The 22,500-nt window shown below is 54.4% G+C and overlaps 1 protein-coding gene across 1 annotated transcript in view; it reads right to left on the minus strand.

Annotated features, from left to right (window-relative positions):
* The window catches only part of spred3 (sprouty related EVH1 domain containing 3), a 33,411-nt gene that overhangs the window by 9,522 nt on the left and 1,389 nt on the right, over nt 1–22,500 (minus strand). The window contains exons 2-4 of the mRNA XM_038785768.1: nt 21,839–22,007; nt 18,775–18,836; nt 14,180–14,341 (exon numbers count right to left, since the gene is read on the minus strand). Of these exons, the coding sequence (XP_038641696.1) occupies nt 14,180–14,341; nt 18,775–18,836; nt 21,839–22,007 (393 nt within the window). The remainder of the gene's footprint in view (nt 1–14,179; nt 14,342–18,774; nt 18,837–21,838; nt 22,008–22,500) is intronic.

A 22,500-nucleotide genomic window follows, 5' to 3' on the forward strand; every position in this document is an offset into this window, starting at 1 on the left:
TTGAACCCGGGTCCCTGGCGCCGTGAGGCAGCAGTTCTGGCAACGTCCTGGAAAGAAATCCCCCAAATGCAGATGTGGTGGCCATGATGTTGTTCTTTAGAGGTCGACAAAATTATGAGGGGCATGGACAGAGTGGATAGTCAGAGGCTTTTCCCCAGGGGAGAGGGGTCAATTACTGGGGGGCATAGGTTTAAGGTGCGTGGGGCAAGGTTTAGAGGAGATGTACAAGGCAAGTTTTTTTTTTTACAAAGAGGGTAGCGGGTGCCTGGAACTCGCTGCCGGAGGAGGTGGTGGAGGATAGTTTAAGGGGCATCTTGACAAATACATGAATAGGATGGGAATAGAGGGATACAGACCCAGGAAGTGTAGAAGATTTTAGTTTAGACGGGCAGCATGGTCGGCACGGGCTTGGAGGGCCGAAGGGTCTGTTCCTGGGCTGTACTTTCCTTTGTTCTTCTTTGTTCTTTCGGAGCAGGATGAGGCCATTCAGCCCCTCAGGCCTGCTCTGCCACTTAACGAGATCCTGGCTGGTCTTCCTCCACAATACCCTCTTCCTGCACTATCCCTGTGTCCCTTGATGTCATCGATACCTAGATAGTAACGAATCAGTCTCTGCTTTGAACAGACTCAATGATTGAGCTTCCACAGCCCTCTGTGGGAAAGAGTCCCTACAACCCACTGCCCTCTGTGTGCCCACTGCCCCCTGTGGGAAAGAGTCCCTACAACCCACTGCCCTCTGTGTGCCCACTGCCCTCTGTGTGCCCACTGCCCTCTGTGTGCCCACTGCCCTCTGTGTGCCCACTGCCCTCTGTGTGCCCACTGCCCTCTGTGTGCCCACTGCCCTCTGTGTGCCCACTGCCCTCTGTGTGCCCACTGCCCTCTGTGTGCCCACTGCCCTCTGTGGGAAAGAGTCCCTACAACCCACTGCCCTCTGTGTGAAGAAATTCACACTCACGTCAGACCTAAATGCCCTGATTCTGAGAATGTGTCCCCTGGTTGCAGAAGGCTTGGGCAATAAATGCTGGGCCGAGCCAGCGACGCCAACGTCCCTTGAATGGGGTTAGCACTGCTGCCGCATAGCAGCAGGGCCCCAGGTTCGATTCTGGCCTTGGGTTAATAATAATAATGGCTTATTGTCACAAGCAGGCTTCAATCAAGTCACTGTGAAAAGCCCCCAGTCGTCACATTCAGACGCCTGTTCGGGGAGGCCGGTACGGGAATTGAACCCGCGCTGCTGGCCTTGTTCTGCATTACAAGCCAGCTGTTCACCCAGCCGAACTTTTGTCCTAGATTAAGAACAAATTAATCTACACCCCATCATTCTACCGTAATCCATGTACCTAGCCAATAGCCCCTTGAAGGTCCCTAATGTTTCCGACTCAACTACTTCCACAGGCAGTGCATTCCATGCCCCCACTACTCTCTGGGTAAAGAACCTACCTCTGACATCCCCCCTATACCTTCCACCATTCACCTTAAATTTATGTACCCTCGTAATGGTTTGTTCCACCCAGGGAAAAAGTCTCGGACTTTCATTATTAGAGGGACTGAATCCAAAAGAAGGGAAGTTATCCTGATCTTGTAAAAAAAAAAGCTCTGGTTCGGGATACAACCCCAGTTCTGGTTGCCACATCTCAGGAAGTATGAGAGGGCAGCACAGAGGGAAGCCATTCGGCCCATCGAGTCTGCACCGACCCTGGGAAAGAGTGCCCTACCTAGGCCCACTCCCTCTGCCCTATCCCAGTGACCCCGCTCATTGATCATGGCCGATCCACCTAACCTGCACACCCTCGGGCTGGCGCGGAGGGGGATTTACCAGGACCGTTCCCGGGATTAGCGAAGGAGATTGAGGGGGAGAGTTGATCGAGGCGGACAAGATCAGGACAGGCTTAGATCAGGTAGGAAATCTGCTCCCACTAGTAGATGGCACAAGGGTGAAGTGGACAGGTGGTGGGGGGGGAGGGGGGGGGGGGGGTTTGGGAGCACGGGTTTAAGATTATGGGTAAGAGATGAAGGTGGGGTACAGGGAAGAAGATCTTTACACAGCGGCTGGTAATGACCTTGAACACGCTGCCTACGAGGGTGTCGAAAGCGGAGACAATCAACAATTTGAAGAGGAAATGTAATGGTACCTGGAGGAGATAAACGTGCAGTGTCACGGAGTCATGGTGGGGGGTGGGGGAGAGAGGGATTTCTCAGACCTGTTAGCTTACAGGCGCAAATCCTGTCATGGACACTAACTTGTGAGAGGGCCGCAATGGGATTTGTGCTGGGGAGATCTCAGAATGGGATCTCCCTCGATGCAATCAGATTCATGCCCTTTGCAAACGGTGCACCCATCTCTGTAGACCCGGGCTATGGGACCCCACCCAGCGGGAATTGGAGAGGGGGGGGGGGGGTGAGGTTTCAGAAGATCTGTCAGTTTGCCACTTTTTGGGAAAGTTCCGCCCATAGAGTTTTTACAGCGCTGCAATGGGGCCCTTCAGCCCATCGTGTCCGTGCCAGCCGGCCATCAAGCGCCTATCAATTCTCTTTCCATTTCCCAGCACTTTGTCCGTGGCGTATCGAGTGCTCACCTAAACGCTTCGGAAATGTTGAGAGGGTCCCCCCCCACCACCGCCCCCCCCCCCTCCCTTCGGTCCCGCCGCTATCGATAGGGTCTCCCGCTGTCTCGCGCCATTGCAACTGGCTTGGGGGAGGGGGTGGGTCGACCTTTTAGGCTGAGTGACCTTTCAGTCAGAATTGAAAGTGAAAACAAAAATAGAGAGAGAGAGAGAGAAAAAAAACACGGAACAAGATGCGAGGCAGAGGTTATGATCTAACGTCGTTGAACTCGTTGTCAAGTCCTGAAGAGTGCCAAGTGGAAATGCTGCCCGGTTGGCTTGTGTTGATCGTCAATAGCAGGTCAAGGACAGAGAGGTCAGAGTGCAGAATTCAAAAGGCGAGCAGCCGGAAGCTCGGGGTCACACCTGTGGACCGGACGGAGGAATTGCACAAAACGGGGATGTCACCCATGTGGTAATATGATTTGCATAGCTGTCTGCCATTGGGGCAGAACACCGGCTTACCATTGGCCCTGGTCGGTCATGTGCCTCTCGACCAATTGGTTGAGACCAGTCATGTGACAGCTCTCCGATTGGTCGAGAGGCTGAATTAACCACACCTCCTTGCCGAGGTATAAATAGTCAAACGCCCGGCGGTCGTCCATTTTATTGTAGACAACCGCAGGGCTAAGTTCTAGTTTATTAAAGCCTAACTTTTGTAATGCCACTCGTCTCTCGTGCAATTGATGGCTCATCAACCCAGACGTCCGTTCGGAATCCCTCAACCAGGCGCCGACCACATGGCGAACGTCAGTGCGGCCGACGACATCGGAAACAGCGCAGGCGAAATCGCTGTTCCGTTCGGAAACAGTGTCTGGGGCCTTACTCAGTGGTAGGCCGGCAGGGAATGTTGCTGTGGGGAAGAGAGGGGCTGGGCTGGGAGGGGACGGCTGAGGAATGGACCAGGCTGTCACAGAGGGGAATGATCCCGCTGGAAGGCTGCAAAGGGAGGGGCAGGGGATGATGTGTCTGGCGGAGCCATCACGCTGGAGGGTGAACCATTGAACACAGAGGCTTCTGAGCTGGAAGCGGAGGACCAGGGGCAACCTTACCATGGCTCTGGGAAGGGGTGGGAGCAGAAATAGATGGGACGTCTCTGTCTCCACAGCTGTTGCTGAGCTTTCCCCAGCACCTATTGTTCTCTATTCCAGATATTCAGCATCTGCGGCATTTTGTTTCTGCGTCAGCACATTCGAGGAGCTAGCACGGGCAAAGGAAAATGGGTAGAATGGCCTCCTGTGTCGAAGGGCCGAGCGGGTCGCACGCTTGGGCCCCGGGAAGCTCCCGAACGACGCAGACATGGAGCAGACCCTCGAGAGGGCATCCAGAGCACAGTGGCATTGGCTCCCAACGGGGGAAGGGCAGCACGGTAGCACAGTGGTTAGCATAGTTGCTTCACAGCTCCAGGATCCCAGGTTCGATTCCGGCTTGGGTCACTGTACTGTAGCCATGCTGGCCACGCAAAATGGACACTGAGCCAAACTAAAATGGAAGGCTGCTGAGAAACAGACAGTTCAGCCAGAACAGCAGTCTGCAAAGAGCAGTTTGCATTCTGCAGCAGCAGAAACCAGTTTGGGCTCAGGTGAAGAGACCTTAGCTAGGTGCAAATGGCAAAACGCTTTGCATGCTAATGAGGCCATCAGACTTGAACACCCACACAATAGATACATTTGGTTCTGAATGGACACATTCCAATCAAGACCCAGACATCGAGGCACCAGAAACCTCCGAACAAAAGGACATAAGAAACGCCCCCTCCATCACGGAGACCCCCTCGCATTGGGGAATTAATCCAGTATCGATAAGAAATTGATCCAATAGGTAGAGCCCGCCCGAGAAGAGGGAAGGACAACGGAACCCCTATAAAAGATAGGGACCTCGTGTTGTCCGGTCTGTTAAACCTGTGCTCCGGCCCCGACTGACACCTGGTATCCTGACTCCAGCCGTTGAGCACCAGCCGCCGAAACCGTAAGTTCAACGCTCGCTACGCGATCCAAGCCCGCTAGACTCCCAAGTGCCAGAACGCTTGCTGAAGGCTGCAGACAAAACCAGGACGAAGGCCTCGTTCTCTGACCTTGCCTGTTCCTGTTAGATAAGTATTCTGTTTGCTTATGTTTAGTGGTAGCTTAGTCTCTTAGTGTGTGCATGAGTATTTATTATTAACTGTATAATAAATATTGATCGTTTGAACTTGACTAATCGGTGTATAGCTTTTATTCGTTTGAACCCTTGAGGACCTGTGTTTCGTGCAACATTTAGTGGCGACATCCGCCGGGACCCTGTTGCAAGTGGAAACACCACAGTGTCCAGGACCCTGAAATTTGAATTAGAACTCCAAATTGCAGAGAAAGAAAGAGATCACAAGTATTCAAGGTGTTCAAAATAATAAGCGAAATTCGGAAGTGTGTTTTAGTGCATGCGTACTAACAGGGCTGTAAGGTAAAACTGGAAGCTTTTTGTTGCGACAAACTTTCGGTAGTTTTGTAATCGGAAAATAGCGTAAGCCGTACCCTTTTCTCAAAACACCACCCCAGCAACCCCCTGTTCCAAATTATAAAAAGAGAGTCAGAGGAAATGGCCATGCAGGCAATGGAACGTCTGATGGATCCAGCAAAGTTTGTGGTCGCAGCGACCAGCAGCAGTAGCAGAGTAGGCCAGTGTCCCACGTGGGAGCTGGAACTCCGCAAATATTTACAAGGAAAGGGATGGCCCCTTTGGAAAGAGTTTTGTGCAAATGAGGAGACAGGTCCCGGAAGTATAGGTCATACTTGGTGGGAGAACCTCTCTCAGATACACAAAAAGAGTTTAAGTAAAGCACGCAAGCCGATGGCGATTGTGTCCTGCTTGGCACAGTTGCGAGGCGCAGAGGAGGTCATCAGGACGCTCCGGGCAGATTTAGAGGAAAGGAACCGAATGAGTAAGGTCGATGTCAGGGACGTCGAGAAAGAAAACCTGGAATTAAAAGGGAAGTTGGCAGAGAAGGGTAGAGAGGTGGATGATGCCAAGAGGGCTCACCAGTCTTGTCTAGCTCATCTGAACAGTTCCCAGACCCAGTATGAGAAAGCCTATCAGGACGTGCAACGTGCCGTTCTGATAAGACAGGAATCGGAAAAGCAGGTGGAGGCATTGCAGAGGCAATGTTCCGATCTCAAAGCAGCTTTGAGAGCACTCCACGCTGCAACGACCGAACAAAGACAAAGCACAGTTGACCACGCGAAATGCAGAAAACAGATTGCGGAACTGCAATCTCTGCTTTCGGTGCAGAATGGCTTCCAAAGCACCTTTGGAGCTCAGTTAGATGGGGAAAATGCCCCAGATTGGCAGGAATTAAGCGAGACAGCGCAGCGTTATGTTCAGGGAACATGTGCGCCCGCAGCTCAGCAGAAACGACAGGCACCCCAACCCCCCACAGCTCAGATCATAACCGCACCCATGAATCCCGTAACCACACAGAGGAAAGCCGAATCAGAAGGCGCCCCAGACATAACTTACACCACCCCGTTAACAGTAACCCAGCTAAGGGACGCTTGTGAAAAGATCACTCCGTTCCTCCCCACCGCAGACCCCCACCAGTTCTTCGCGAAAGTAAAACAGCAGGCTACCATGTACGGCCTGGATGAGAGAGAGCAGGTTAAGCTCACCGTGCTGAGCTTAGACCAGAGTGTAGTGGCAGCCCTCCCCGACCCACAAAACGTGGCAGGAGGCAGCCTAGAGGAGATGCACACTGCCATTTTAGATGCCATCGGGTACAATAGAGGTGACCCCGTAGAAGGCTTGAATAAGTGCAGGCAGAAGAGATCTGAACACCCCACAGCATTCGCAGGAAGGCTGTGGATTCACTTCAGCGCAGTTTTCGGACAGCTAGATAGAGCGCATTTAACCCCGCGAAAACATGGTTAAGTGGACGCGCACAATTATCTCACACGCAACAGAAGCAGGACAGAGCGCTTGCAATAATTACGACCCCTCAGAAGAGGCCCATAACGAGAAATGGGTCCTCAAAAGGTTGTCCCGCGCTTGGGAGCAATCGCTTCAGGCAAAAGCAAAGGTTAGATCCCCAGAAGAGGCTCAGGCTGCTGCAGATATCCAAGCAGTCAGAGAGCACCAGAAGCCCGCATGGGTAAATGAAGGCAAGAGCAGCCCTCAACAGAAAGGACAGGAATGCTATAACTGTGGACAGTTAGGGCATTGGGCAAAAGAGTGTAATGCACCCCAGCGATCTCAGAGAGGCCAGCAGACAGGCACTCTGAACCGCAACAAAGCAAAACCCATCCACAATGTAGCAGTACAGTCAGGACCCACCAATGTGGACGAGACGAACTGACGGTGTTCGGGCTCCCCCACTTGGGTCTGTGACACACTATGGGACTCATCAGGGAGGCCCGTAGTCACGGCAAAAGTCAGAGGGAAGCCCATAGAGTTATTGTGGGACACAGGAGGATCCCGCACCACCATTAACTCCACAACCACGGCACACGCAGACACGTGGCCGACCACCTCCACCATCACACTTAGCGGGTTCACCGGACACTCGCAGCAGGGACATATCACAGCACCCGTAGCGATCCAGCTAGGGAACATTAGCACAAGGCACCCCGTAGTTTTAGTAAATCTTCCCCGGACAGCAGAGCACATCCTGGGGATAGATTTTATGAACGCCCACAGCTTGTCGTTCGACCCAGTGAACCAGTGTGTCTGGCGAATGGCGAGATCAGACAGAGCCCCAGCCACCCTCACAGTAGGAGACTACGCTAATCGGATTAGCGCAGTGGGAGAGTACTCATTCGACCTGACTACACTCCACACCGACCGACAAATTAAGGCCCTACTAAACAAACACAGGACAGCATTTGCAAGTCACCGTCATGACTGTGGCAGAATGACTGGACAAGTTCATGTTACCGGACAGGACCCCCGACCGCAAAAGCAGTATAGATTTCCCCTCGAGGCAGAGGTGGAAATAGAAAAGGTTATAGGCAGCTTGTTGGACCAAGGTGTACTGAGAACGGTAGCCTCCACCAACAATGCCCCTATTTGGCCAGTGAGGAAGCCCGATGGATCATGGCGTCTGACCATCGATTATCGGGAACTCAACAAAGTAACACCCGCAGTAGCCCCAACGGTAGCTACTAGCCCCGAGACCATGCTCAAGCAGGGTCTCAACGCCAAGTACTTCACGGTATTGGACATCAGTAATGGATTCTGGTCAATACCATTGGCAAAAGCGTGCCAATACAAATTCGCATTCACTTTCAAAACTCAGCAGTACACGTGGACATGCCTCCCACAAGGATTCCACAATTCCCCCTCCATTTTCCACCGACAGCTGGCAAGTGGATTAGAGAAATTTTCCCGACCCGATTGTCTGGTACAGTATGTAGACGACCTACTACTGCAGACGGACACAAAAGCAGAGCACATTTCGCTTCTGGCCGAACTCCTAGAACTCTTAACTGAAATTGGCTGTAAAGTTAACCCGAAAAAGGCCCAAATATTGGAAAGTAAAGTGATGTATTTGGGATCAGTCATCACGCACGGCAAACGCGAGATCGAATTCAAAAGAATTGATTCGATTGTCAAATTGCCCCTTCCCCAGAATGTATCAGCCCTCCGGTCGTTTTTAGGACTGGTTGGCTACTGTCGGAACCACATCGACGGATTCGCGACAAAAGCCGCCCCACTTTCAGACCTCCTTAAGAAAGGAGCCCCCTGGGAATGGCTTCCGCAGCATACAGGCGCTGTGGAAGAGTTGAAACGAGCCCTTAGTGCAGCACCCGCGCTGCTAGTCCCCGACCAACTTTCACCGTACGCAATAGAGGTAGCGAGCACCGATCTGACCCTCTCGGCCGTGTTGCTTCAGGAACGGCACGAGCAGCTAAGACCAGTGGCTTATGCCTCCCGACTGTTAGACCCAGTAGAACAAGGATTTTCAGCCTGTGAGAGGCACCTCCTTGCTGTCTTCTGGGCAGTGCAGTATTTCTCATACATCACCGGACTCAACCCCATCACCATTCTAACCGAACACACACCCACACAGCTACTACTAGACGGTCGACTGAAGGACGGTTCAGTTAGCCAGATTAGGGCAGCTAGGTGGACCCTACTTTTACAAGGACGGGACATTACAGTAAAACGGACACGCACCCACACATACTTAGCAGACAACCTCCAATACCCCGGACAGCCCCATGACTGTGAAATTGTAGCTCCCCTGCATAACACAGGACCCTTTATCGCAAAAACACCCCCCAGGAAGATAGGGAACCCGAAACAAAGCCCCCAGCCCACAGACACGTGTGGACCCTTGAGGATTTATGTAGACGGTTCCTCCACAGTTTTAAATGGTGAGCGTATCACAGGATGCGGCATCTATGTAGAGGACGCGCAGGGGCGCGCTCTCGAAGAAATCGCTCTTAAGTTACCAGGTCACTTAGGCGCGCAGGCAGCAGAGCTAGCAGCCATAGCGTACATAGTGGACCACCCCGATTCTTTCCCCAGCCCAGCAGACATATATTCAGACAGCTTATATGTCTGTAACAGTTTAACCGATTTTCTGCCCCTGTGGAGGACACGAGGTTTTGTCTCCGCAGACGGAAAACCCCTTCCATCAGCCCCTCTACTCCAGCATATTTTAGCGAAAGCGAAGGACAGGACCTTCGGCATTATAAAAGTTCGCAGCCACCATAGGTCATCACCACCTGGGAATGTAAAGGCCGACGCGTTGGCTAAGGCAGGTTCCAGGAGAGGACACTTATGGACCCCCCCAGCTAGCGCACCAGCTAGCGCCCCTGTGAGCGCAGTCCAAGTCTCACAGACTGATATTAAAGATCTCGTGGCAGCACAAAAACAGGACGGAGACCTCAGGGAGGTTTTCAAGGGAAACTTTGTGCCTGCTTACGAGCACTTTAAACACGCACTGACCACACATGAGGGTGTGATCATTAAGGACCGACTTTATGTGGTCCCACAGCAGGACAGGAATCAGATGATTGCCTTGTTCCATGACGGACACGGGCATCAGGGAATTGATGCAACAACGAGGCACCTCAGGCAACTCTGTTGGTGGCCTAATCTCAGGAATGATGTAACGCACTACATAGAGAATTGCCTGATTTGTGCTCAGAATAACCCGGAGAGGTATTCTAAGAAAGCACAACTTCGGCATACTCGCCCAGTTAACGGCCCTTGGACAAACCTCCAGATCGACTTTATAGGTCCATTGCCCCCTTGTCGGAATGGCTATAAATACGTTCTGGTGGTGATAGATACCTTTACCAAGTGGGTAGAGGCATTTCCCTCACGAACAAATACAGCAAAGACAGCTGCAAAGATCCTGACCCACCACATCTTCACGAGATGGGGTTTACCCCGAAGTATCGATTCGGACCAGGGATCTCACTTTACAGGACGGGTCATGAGGAACGTCCTGACAATATTCGGAATCAAACAGAACTTCCACATTGCGTATCATCCACAGTCCAGCGGGATTGTGGAGCGCATGAATCGGACCCTAAAAACTACCCTTAGGAAAATGGTTCAACAGAACAATTCCACATGGGATTCAGTGCTCCCCTTTGCACTTATGTTCATAAGGAACACTGTCTCCACATCGACAGGATACACACCACACACACTCATGACCGGACGCCCTATGAAAGGTACAGAATTCCTTTTAGGACTGGACATGACAAGCCCCGAAGTGACGGCCCTCACACATGAAAAGGCAGTTAAAGAACTAGTTGAGACTGTGAGGTCTGCACAGCTCGCAGCCGCAGTCCAGCTAGGGAAACGCCGACAGCAACGGACTGCCTGTTTCAATAAGACCGTACACACCACAGAATTCCAGGTTGGGCAACAGGTAATGTTATCTGTTTATAACCCCAGCAGTTTTTTGGCTCCAAAATATTCCGGCCCCTACTCAATTTCGGACAAAATTAGCCCTTCCGTTTACAGGATAAAGTATCCTAATGGGAAGACCGCGTGGTTCCATATAAACCAGTTAAAGGCATATGGAACACAGGCCAACCATGCCCACCATGTCCTGCTGGATGCAGCAGAACACTTCACCCCGCCCACCAGAGACACTTTTCCACCATCCCCCTCACAGACCAGTTCATCCACGGACTCGCCCACGACTCCGCCCCCAGACCACTACAGACCACGCCCCGACACGCCCACAAGCTGCCACAGCAGAGACAGTAGGACAGACACTGACTCTGAAGACAGCGACACCACACAGCCATACAGCCCACACTGCACCACCTACGACCCCGACTCCAGTGACCCCATGGAAGTCACTTACCTCAAAAACCCCGAACCACCACCCGACCCCGACTACCCCGACAACACACTCGACGCTACACAATGGCACAGGGACAATTCCTACAGACTTGTCCGCAATGACGAGAGTGACCCCCGGTCACACAACTCCAAAGTTTCATGCCTGATCCACACAAGGGTGTGGGATCCGGGAGAGCAGGACGACACGGTGTCTGACTCCCGACACGGCAACCCCTTTGTGACCCTGTTCACAGAGGTAGAATCAAAGTGAGGTGTCCAGATGATGTAAGATAGGAATCGTTTGAGGGAAACGATGTCCTTTCTGATGGAACCTGCACGTATGTTTGTCTTCGTTTTATGTTTGTTTGTTTTCAGGAATGTAAATGTTTCAGTTGGAGGATGGACATCTTCTTTTCAGCTGAAAAGATTGTGACCACCTCACATACACGTTAGCTTGTCTGCCGAAACTTTTGAGAACTTCGGTTTGATTGGAGATCTTTTCCAAAGTTGTAAGGCCACACGCCAAATAGTTTATCTGCAGATATCTCTGAGAACTTCAGTGATGTCCTCAGTTGGAGCATCTTGGCTCCCTTGGTTTTTTAGGTGCCCCTCTATTCGGCGAAATAGAGGCTGCAAGTCATGGTAAACACATTCGTACCCGTTTTTTCCAGGTTACTCAGGCAGTGGACAAACGGCACTGAGGACCCGCCCTGTCTGAGAACCAACCCTTGGTCAGCCAAGCTCGGGTATGGCACAGCACGCCCTACCCGGGGATCCCATCCAACTCGTACCCGTAGCGGCCCATACGCAACTCATTCGGATGTTTCTTTCCAAATTTGTTTTCATTTTAGGTTAGGTAGCCCTTCGGCCGCCATCCCACATGCTATTTACATCCGGAAACATTCGGATGGTAAATCAGCAAAGCCTGCGAGACGGCTCGCAGAAGGAAGGATTGTTAGGTGTATGCTGGTCTTTAAATTCGCTTTTTGAAAAAAAAATGAGGGGAGTCACAGGGTGTGACTTAGCCAGTCATTTTAAAGGGTCAATTGGGTTTTGAAAGACAGATGCACTAACAAGTAAAGGTCTTAAACTGTGTATTGACAGATACTGTGCTTGATCCCAAAGGTTTCAAAGGACGAGACAGAGGTCGAAGCCAGGATTGTCAATACCGGAGGAAGAAGGAAGAGAAAGAAGAAGAACAGCAAAATGATGGAAGCCCACTTATTACTATTTAATGTCATATGTATATGTGTGGAAACAAGACACGTTTCCCCCACAACCCCCACCGTAAATGTTTCTAGTACAGCAAACCCCCAGTGCTCAGCTCTGATCAGCGAGGTTCAGACCTGGTGTACTAAATTCATGACGTGGTACTCCATGTCCTACATAATCGAATCACTGTTGGTGATTGCGATCCTCACCATCCTAGTGCAGACCCTCAGGTTGAGGAAATGGAAGAGGAGAGCCTCTCGTTCCAGCACCTCACCCATCTATAGAGTGCAATCCCCCATCTTCGGATTCCACCAAACCCCTCAACCCCTCACTGATTACAACACTCTGTAAATAAAATTCAGCCATGTATTATATTGTTCCATACTCGACTGCCGAGTTGGGAAGTGTTATGTTGTGGTGTGAATGGTTAAGATTTTAGAGTGATTAAATGTTTAAGTTAAGGTTAAGGTTAATAGTGATAGGTAGAGGTTCCCAATTGTAGTAATGCATGTCCCTTTTGACATAGGGCCAAGCAGAAATGTTAGTTAAAATTTTTTTTCTCTTCTTCCCATAGTTTAGAACAGAGTAGAACAGGAACTGGCAAGAGGTCAGAACACAAGGAGGCAAAGTACATAGGTGATCCTTCACAATAGTATGATTGTGAGGATCACAAGGAGGGAATGTAGCCATGCTGGCCACGCAAAATGGACACTGAGCCAAACTAAAATGGAAGGCTGCTGAGAAACAGACAGTTCAGCCAGAACAGCAGTCTGCAAAGAGCAGTTTGCATTCTGCAGCAGCAGAAACCAGTTTGGGCTCAGGTGAAGAGACCTTAGCTAGGTGCAAATGGCAAAACGCTTTGCATGCTAATGAGGCCATCAGACTTGAACACCCACACAATAGATACATTTGGTTCTGAATGGACACATTCCAATCAAGACCCAGACATCGAGGCACCAGAAACCTCCGAACAAAAGGACATAAGAAACGCCCCCTCCATCACGGAGACCCCCTCGCATTGGGGAATTAATCCAGTATCGATAAGAAATTGATCCAATAGGTAGAGCCCGCCCGAGAAGAGGGAAGGACAACGGAACCCCTATAAAAGATAGGGACCTCGTGTTGTCCGGTCTGTTAAACCTGTGCTCCGGCCCCGACTGACACCTGGTATCCTGACTCCAGCCGTTGAGCACCAGCCGCCGAAACCGTAAGTTCAACGCTCGCTACGCGATCCAAGCCCGCTAGACTCCCAAGTGCCAGAACGCTTGCTGAAGGCTGCAGACAAAACCAGGACGAAGGCCTCGTTCTCTGACCTTGCCTGTTCCTGTTAGATAAGTATTCTGTTTGCTTATGTTTAGTGGTAGCTTAGTCTCTTAGTGTGTGCATGAGTATTTATTATTAACTGTATAATAAATATTGATCGTTTGAACTTGACTAATCGGTGTATCGTCTTTATTACTTTGAATTTGACCTTGGAATACTTGTGACGTTGCCTATACGGCAGCTGGCGACTCCAGAGCTTAAATAATTACATAGAACAGAGCCTAGCAGTGTTAAGCACACGTCGAACTCGGAGGCGTGTTAATACACTCCAATAAACGCGTTTTACGCCCATAGTAAAACGTGCAACAGTACGGAGTCTGCACATTCTCCCTGTGTGTGCGTGGGTTTCCTCCGGGTGCTCCGGTTTCCGCCCACTGTCCAAAGATGTGCAGGTTAGGTGGATTGGCCATGCTAAATTGCCAGTTAATATCCATAAAAAGATTAGGTGGGGTTACTGGGTTACGAGGAAAGGGTGCAGGTGTGGAGCTTGGGTAGGGTGCTCTTTCCAAGAGCCGGTGCAGACTCGATGGGCTGAATGGCCTCCTTCTGCACTGGAAATTCTATGATTCTATAAGGGACAAAATGAAGAGCCCCCAGTGTTGAAGCAGGGTAAACGTCTCAGCCAGCGTCTCCCCCCCCACCAACTCCCCACCACTTACAGAGCCTGAAATCAGCAGCACCCACCACCCCCCCCCACTCCCAGCACACGAAGAGGCGGCGAGCTGGAGGTCAGGCACGCTCAGATTGACCTTTGTGACTACCTGGCTGGGCTGTGCGTCTGCCTGAGTCAGTCCATGTCGGAATTCATCTGAAGCCGGTGACCTGATGTAGCAACTGGATGATGATTCGCTGGTTACTATGGTGATGTGTTTCGGGAGCATCTCCTTCCTGCTATTGGACGATGACTCGCTGTCTGTGTGGATCTAGAAGGAGAATTAAAACTGTGAGAGATGAGTGTGCGGGAGGGATAATGGGGAAGGGTTGTGCGAGAGACAAATCTTCAATTACAGCCCAGCCCGCCGCCTCCACCCCCGCACTCCCAGTTAAGCCCTCACCATCTCCCCCCTCCCCCATTCAAGCCCCCTCCCCGCTCAGTCCCCTCTCCATCTTCCTCAGTGTGTCCTCCCTCCATCTCTCACTCCCCTATTCTAGCCCCTCTTCATCTCCCGCCTTCCCCCACTCAGTCCCCATCTCCCCCTGCCCCACTCAGCCCCCTCACCCTGCCCCACTCAGTCCCCATCTCCCCCTGCCCCACTCAGCCCCCTCCCCCTGCCCCAATCAGTCCCCTCCCCATCTCCCCCTGCCCCACTCAGCCCCCTCCCCATCTCCCCCTCCCCATTCAAGCCCCCTCCCCCACTCAGTGCCCTCCCCATCTCCCGCACTCAGTCCCCTCACCATCTCCCCCTCCCCATTCAAGCCCCCTCCCCCGCTCAGTCCCCTCTCCATCTTCCTCAGTGTGTCCTCCCTCCATCTCTCACTCCCCTATTCTAGCCCCTCTTCATCTCCCGCCTTCCCCCACTCAGTCCCCTCTCCATCTCCCCCCCACTCAGTCCCCATCTCCCCCTGCCCCACTCAGTCCCCTCTCCATCTCCCCCCCACTCAGTCCCCTCTCCATCTCCCCCCCCACTCAGTCCCCTCTCCATCTCCCCCCCCCCACTCAGTCCCCTCTCCATCTCCCCCCCACTCAGCCCCCTCCCCATCTCCCCCTGCCCCACTCAGCCCCCTCCCCCTGCCCCACTCAGCCCCTCCCCCTGCCCCACTCAGCCCCCTCCCCATCTCCCCCTGCCCCACTCAGTCCCCCTCTCCATCTCCCCCTGCCCCACTCAGTCCCCTCCCCCTGCCCCACTCAGTCCCCCCTCCCCCTGCCCCACTCAGTCCCCCCTCTCCCCCTGCCCCACTCAGCCCCCTCCCCATCTCCCCCTGCCCCACTCAGCCCCCTCCCCCTGCCCCACTCAGCCCCTCCCCCTGCCCCACTCAGTCCCCTCCCCATCTCCCCCTGCCCCACTCAGCCCCCTCCCCATCTCCCCCTGCCCCACTCAGTCCCCTCCCCCTGCCCCACTCAGTCCCCTCCCCCTGCCCCACTCAGTCCCCCCTCCCCCTGCCCCACTCAGTCCCCCCTGCCCCACTCAGTCCCCCCTCCCCCTGCCCCACTCAGTCCCCCCCCTCCCCCTGCCCCACTCAGTCCCCCCTCCCCCTGCCCCACTCAGTCCCCCCTCCCCCTGCCCCACTCAGTCCCCCCTGCCCCACTCAGTCCCCCCTCCCCCTGCCCCACTCAGTCCCCCCTCCCCCTGCCCCACTCAGTCCCCCCTGCCCCACTCAGTCCCCCCCCCCCCTGCCCCACTCAGTCCCCCCTCCCCCTGCCCCACTCAGCCCCCTCCCCATCTCCCCCTGCCCCACTCAGTCCCCCCCTCCCCCTGCCCCACTCAGTCCCCCCCTCCCCCTGCCCCACTCAGTCCCCCCCTCCCCCTGCCCCACTCAGTCCCCCCCTCCCCCTGCCCCACTCAGTCCCCCCCTCCCCCTGCCCCACTCAGCCCCCTCCCCTGCCCCACTCAGTCCCCTCTCCATCTCCCCCCCCACTCAGTCCCCTCTCCATCTCCCCCTGCCCCTCTCAGTCCCCCCTCCCCCTGCCCCACTCAGTCCCCTCCCCCTGCCCCACTCAGTCCCCCCTCCCCCTGCCCCACTCAGTCCCCCTCTCCATCTCCCCCTGCCCCACTCAGCCCCCTCCCCCTGCCCCACTCAGCCCCCTCTCCATCTCCCCCTGCCCCACTCAGCCCCCTCCCCCTGCCCCACTCAGTCCCCTCTCCATCTCCCCCTGCCCCACTCAGCCCCCTCCCCCTGCCCCACTCAGCCCCTCCCCCTGCCCCACTCAGTCCCCCTCTCCATCTCCCCCCCCACTCAGTCCCCTCTCCATCTCCCCCTGCCCCACTCAGCCCCCTCCCCCTGCCCCACTCAGCCCCTCCCCCTGCCCCACTCAGCCCCCTCCCCATCTCCCCCTGCCCCACTCAGTCCCCCTCTCCATCTCCCCCTGCCCCACTCAGTCCCCCTCTCCATCTCCCCCCCCACTCAGTCCCCTCTCCATCTCCCCCTGCCCCACTCAGCCCCTCCCCCTCTCAGTCCCCCCTCCCCCTGCCCCACTCAGTCCCCCTCTCCATCTCCCCCTGCCCCACTCAGTCCCCTCCCCCTGCCCCACTCAGCCCCCTCCCCCTGCCCCACTCAGCCCCCTCCCCCTGCCCCACACAGCCCCCTCCCCATCTCCCCCTGCCCCACTCAGCCCCCTCCCCTGCCCCACTCAGCCCCCTCCCCCTCTCAGTCCCCCCTCCCCCTGCCCCACTCAGTCCCCTCTCCATCTCCCCCTGCCCCACTCAGCCCCTCCCCCTCTCAGTCCCCCCTCCCCCTGCCCCACTCAGTCCCCTCTCCATCTCCCCCTGCCCCACTCAGACCCCTCCCCCTGCCCCACTCAGTCCCCTCTCCATCTCCCCCTGCCCCACTCAGTCCCCCTCTCCATCTCCCCCCCCACTCAGTCCCCCTCCCCCTGCCCCACTCAGCCCCCTCCCCCTGCCCCACTCAGTCCCCTCTCCATCTCCCCCTGCCCCACTCAGCCCCCTCCCCCTGCCCCACTCAGCCCCTCCCCCTGCCCCACTCAGCCCCCTCCCCATCTCCCCCTGCCCCACTCAGCCCCCTCCCCCTGCCCCACTCAGTCCCCTCTCCATCTCCCCCTGCCCCACTCAGCCCCCTCCCCCTGCCCCACTCAGTCCCCTCTCCATCTCCCCCTGCCCCACTCAGACCCCTCCCCCTGCCCCACTCAGTCCCCTCTCCATCTCCCCCTGCCCCACTCAGTCCCCTCTCCATCTCCCCCTGCCCCACTCAGCCCCCTCCCCCTCTCAGTCCCCCCTCCCCCTGCCCCACTCAGTCCCCTCTCCATCTCCCCCTGCCCCACTCAGACCCCTCCCCCTGCCCCACTCAGCCCCCTCCCCCTGCCCCTGCCCCACTCAGTCCCCCTCTCCATCTCCCCCTGCCCCACTCAGTCCCCCTCCCCCTGCCCCACTCAGCCCCCTCCCCCTGCCCCACTCAGCCCCCTCCCCCTGCCCCACTCAGCCCCCTCCCCATCTCCCCCTGCCCCACTCAGCCCCCTTCCCTGCCCCACTCAGCCCCCTCTCCATCTCCCCCTGCCCCACTCAGCCCCCTTCCCATCTCCCCCTGCCCCACTCAGCCCCCTTCCCATCTCTCCCTGCCCCACTCAGTCCCCTCCCTCTGCCCCACTCAGTCCCCTCCCCATCTCCCCCTGTCCCACTCAGCCCCCTCCCCCTGTCCCACTCAGTCCCCCTCCCCCTGTCCCACTCAGCCCCCTCCCCATCTTCCCCTGCCCCACTCAGCCCCCTCCCCTGCCCCACTCAGCCCCCTCCCCATCTCCCCCTGCCCCACTCAGTCCCCCCTCCCCCTGCCCCACTCAGCCCCCTCCCCCTGCCCCACTCAGCCCCCTCCCCCTGCCCCACTCAGCCCCCTCCCCCTGCCCCACTCAGCCCCCTCCCCCTGCCCCACTCAGCCCCCTCTCCATCTCCCCCTCGTCTGGTTTATCCTCTCTCCATTTTACTTTTTTACTCATTAGAAGTTTAACGCTGGAGGATTGGCTGTTTTGTTGTGGGGTGGGGTGGGGTGGGAGGGGTCCACACTAAATGAAACCAAAGTGATTTAGACACTAATCTGCTATCTCACTCCCCAGCGATGGGTCAGCGAGCGGGGACAGCAACCCAGACTGATGATTCCCTCCATCACACCCAGGGTTGTCACGCTCAAGTGTTGGATCCCAACATTCCATATGGGGAACCCTTGAGCCCCCCAGCCCCAGCCCCCGCCCCCCCCCCCCTGCCCCCGGTCTTTTTACCTCTGCGTCAATCAGACAATACGATTACGCACAGGGTAGCAAGTCTCCTTTGCAAGGAAACCGGAGCACCCGGAGGAAACCCACGCAGACACGGGGAGAACGTGCAAACTCCACACAGACAGTCACCCGAGACTGGCATTGGACCCGGGTCCTTGTCTCTGCGAGGCAGCAGTGCTAACCACTGCGTTCCCGTGCCGCCCTTTTGAAGTGTCCTTCAAGCAGGAGAACCCGCTGCCTTTACGCAGTCTGGGCCTACACGGGACTCCAGCCCTATATGCTTACGGTTGATGCTTAAACACCCCCAGCTGTGGTCCAGCAAGCAGTTTTATGAATCATTCTGTTTGTCGGTGGGTCAAGAAGGTGGGTCACCACCCTCCCCTCCTCAGGACAGTGTGGGGTGGGCAGACAGTGCTGAATTAATACAGAATAGAAGAAATCAGGGACAGCCATGAGGTTCGGTGTGGCTTTACTTACTGTAACAATGTCTTCTGCCGCATCAGCATCACACTGACTCGAGGAAGAAGAGGTGAGTGAACCTACAGAAACATAACAGAGACCAGCGGGTAAGATGGAAGGTCCATCAATCCAGAGGCATCTGAACTCTATACTGCAGACCGTGGTTACAAATACCCAGGAATGAATTACAGGCCGGAATCTAATCGAGGGGCTCCCTGGGTGTTTATACGTCGTAGAATTTCTACAATTCGGCCCATTGTTTCTGCACCGTCCCTCCAAAGGAGCACCCTACCTAGGCCCACACCACCGCCCTATCCCCATAACCCCACCTAACCTTTGGACACGAAGGGGCAACTTAGGGTGGCCAATCCACCGAACCTGCTCATCTTTGGACTGTGGGAGGAAACGCACGCACATGCGAGGAGAACGTGCAAACTGCACACAGTCACCCCAGGGCGGAATCGAACCCTGGTCCCTGGCACTGTGAGGCAGCAGTGCTAACACTGTGCCCCCATACCACCTGGATAATGATCACCTGCCAGGGATGCTATATAGGATAGTGGATATCCAGGCGTGAGAGTTACAGAGTGGAGTCTAATCGAGGGGTTTCAGGTGGTTTACATATAGAATAACAGATACCCGGGAGTGAGTTACAGACTGGAATCTAATCGAGGGGTTCAGGGTGGTTTATATATAGAATAACAGATACCCGGGAGTGAGTTACAGACTGGAATCTAATTGAGGGGTTCGGGTGGTTTATATATAGAATAACAGATAACCAGGAGTGAGTTACAGACTGGAATCTAATCGAGGGGTTCAGGGTGGTTTGTATATAGAATAACACATACCCGGGAGTGAGTTACAGACTGGAATCTAATCGAGGGGTTTAGGGTGGTTTATATATAGAATAACAGATACCCGGGAGTGAGTTACAGACTGGAATCTAATCGAGGGGTTCAGGGTGGTTTATATATAGAATAACAGATACCCGGGAATGAGTTACAGACTGGAATCTAATCGAGGGGTTCGGGGTGGTTTATGTACAGAATAACAGATACCCGGGAGTGAGTTACAGACTGGAATCTAATCGAGGGGTTCAGGGTGGTTTATATATAGAATAACAGATACCCGGGAGTGAGTTACAGACTGGAATCTAATCGAGGGGTTCGGGATGGTTTATATATAGAATAACAGATACCCGGGAGTGAGTTACAGACTGGAATCTAATCGAGGGGTTCAGGGTGGTTTGTATATAGAATAACACATACCCGGGAGTGAGTTACAGACTGGAATCTAATCGAGGGGTTCGGGGTGGTTTATATATAGAATAACAGATACCCGGGAGTGAGTTACAGACTGGAATCTAATTGAGGGGTTCGGGATGGTTTATATATAGAATAACAGATACCCGGGACTGAGTTACAGACTGGAATCTAATTAAATTAACCTGGTGTTGTAAGAGTTCTTACTGTGCCCACCCTAGTCCAATGCCGGCATCTCCACGTCATGGCTACCAGCCACACAGACAGTCACCCAAGGCCGGAATTGAACTCGGGTCCCTGGTGCTGCGAGGCAGCAGTGGTAACCACTGTGCTGCCATGCTCCCCCCCCCCCCACACTTACATTGAGATCCGATCGCATTAGGATTAGATGTGATGGAGATGGACTGAGTGGCCTCCTTCTGCACCGTAGGGATTCTATGATTCTAAAACATCTGGAATTCGTTTTGAAGTACAACACAAAAGCCATGGATCCTTGGATCGGGGAGTCCAATAACTTAGCGATGGGCCTTTAGACGGAAAGTCCAGCCCTCTGGCACTGTTGCCCTGCACTGGAAGTCCAATGCCCTGGCAATGGGCCTTACTTTGGGAATGGGACACTGTAAGACTGGGTTTCGAACAGGGAGTTCAACTCCTTAGATTGAGTGTCCGATTCTTTTTTGCATGTTTTATTGGGAACGGGAGTGGGCCTTATGTTGGTCCCAGTACCCTAGCACTGGATCCATTAGACTGAAAGAGGAAAAAATAGGAATAGGAGTAGGCCACTCGGCCCTTCGAGCCTGCTCTGTCCTTCTATACGATCAGGGCTGATTCTCCATCTCACCGGCATAACCTTGCGCTCTGCCCAGACCTCTTGATGCCTTGGCATATAGAAATCTATCTATTTCTTTCTTTTAAAAATATTTCTTCATGGGATGTAGGCATCGCTGGTCGGGCCAGCATTTATTGCCTTGATCCAGATGATTCTGGGTTTAACTCCCTCCTCAGCGACTTGGGCACATGATCTTTTTTTAAAAATTTGTTCATGGGATGTGGCGTCACTGGCTGGGCCAGCATTTATTGCCCATCCCTGGGGGCATTTAAGAGTCAACCACGTTGCTGTGAATCTGGAGTCACATGTAGGCCAGACCGGGTAAGGATGGGAGATTTTCTTCCCTAAAGGGCGTTAGTGAACCAGATGGGGTTTTTAACAACAATCGTTTTGTGATCATCATTGGACTTTGAATTCAAATTGCACCATCTGCCCTGGTGGGATTCGAACCCGGGTCCCCAGAGCAGTACTCTGGGCCTTTGGATTACTAGTCCAGTGACAACACCACTATACCACTGCCTACTCGGCATGGACTCATTCAGTGACTTTGCCTTCTATGGTCGCAAACTCTCCAAGTGAAGAGGTTTCTCCTCATCTCAGTCCTAAATGGTCTAGTCTGTGTCGTGCTAGGTGCAGCGCCCCACAGCCCCGCCCTCCCTCCCTGCCCCCCTCCCTCCCTCCCTGCCCCCCTCCCTCCCACACCCCCCCCCCCCCACCCCACACCCCAACCTCACCACCAGCCAGAGGAAACAACATCCCTGCATCCATTTTGGGAGTCAAACAGTCTAACCATAGAGGGGCTGAATAATCTCTCTCACATCCATTGGGATATGTCAACATAGAAAATATGAGCAGGAGGAGGCCATTCGGTCCTTCTAGCCTGCTTCGCCATTCAATACGATCATGGCCGATCCTCTACCTCAACGCCGTATTCCTGCACTGTCCCCATAGCCCATACGCAAGATTGAAAGTAGTGAAGGTTCTCGCCTACCTTCGGCCAGCTCCTCAATGACGTCCTTGATGCTCTGTTCAAAGGTAACGGCATCAGCCGGGCTCTGGAACGTGAGGCCAAACTTGTCATCTTCGACTTTCCAATGGTGGAAGATGGGATTTACCTTGTTGTAAATGAGATCTTTCTTGAGCACACATTCCAGGATCACCTGTGGAGAACGAAGAGAGCGAGGATTGAAGACCCCATCAGTTTGGCCCCTTTTAGGCTTCATCGCCGCGGAAACCCGAAGTCGGGGAATTATTCCTACATCGATTGAACCTTCCTCCCATTGAGCAAACACAGCAATGTCGGAAGAACGATTGTTCTGCCGCTGGCTAATTCTCTGACGCCTTCTCCTTAAATCGCTCGTGGCGGGCGCAATGGCTGAAAGGGGACAGACCGGACGTGGACGGAAAGGGCCAGAGCCAGAGGGTGGAGCGGAGCCAATGGAACAGCAGCAAAGGCCACTCAGCCCCTTCGAACCTCTTCCGCCAATCAAGTTGGATCACGGCTGATCCGTATCTTAAATCCATCTGCTCATCTCCCGTGGCCCAACACAAAACCCACCCAACATTGGTGTTGACACCTTGACACAGAGGGTCAATTGGCCGCGATCGTTTGACGGGGGAGGGGGGGGGGGTGGGGGAACAACCAGGGATTCA

Source organism: Scyliorhinus canicula, chromosome 27, assembly GCF_902713615.1.
Source record: "Scyliorhinus canicula chromosome 27, sScyCan1.1, whole genome shotgun sequence".
Lineage (NCBI taxonomy): Eukaryota > Metazoa > Chordata > Chondrichthyes > Carcharhiniformes > Scyliorhinidae > Scyliorhinus > Scyliorhinus canicula.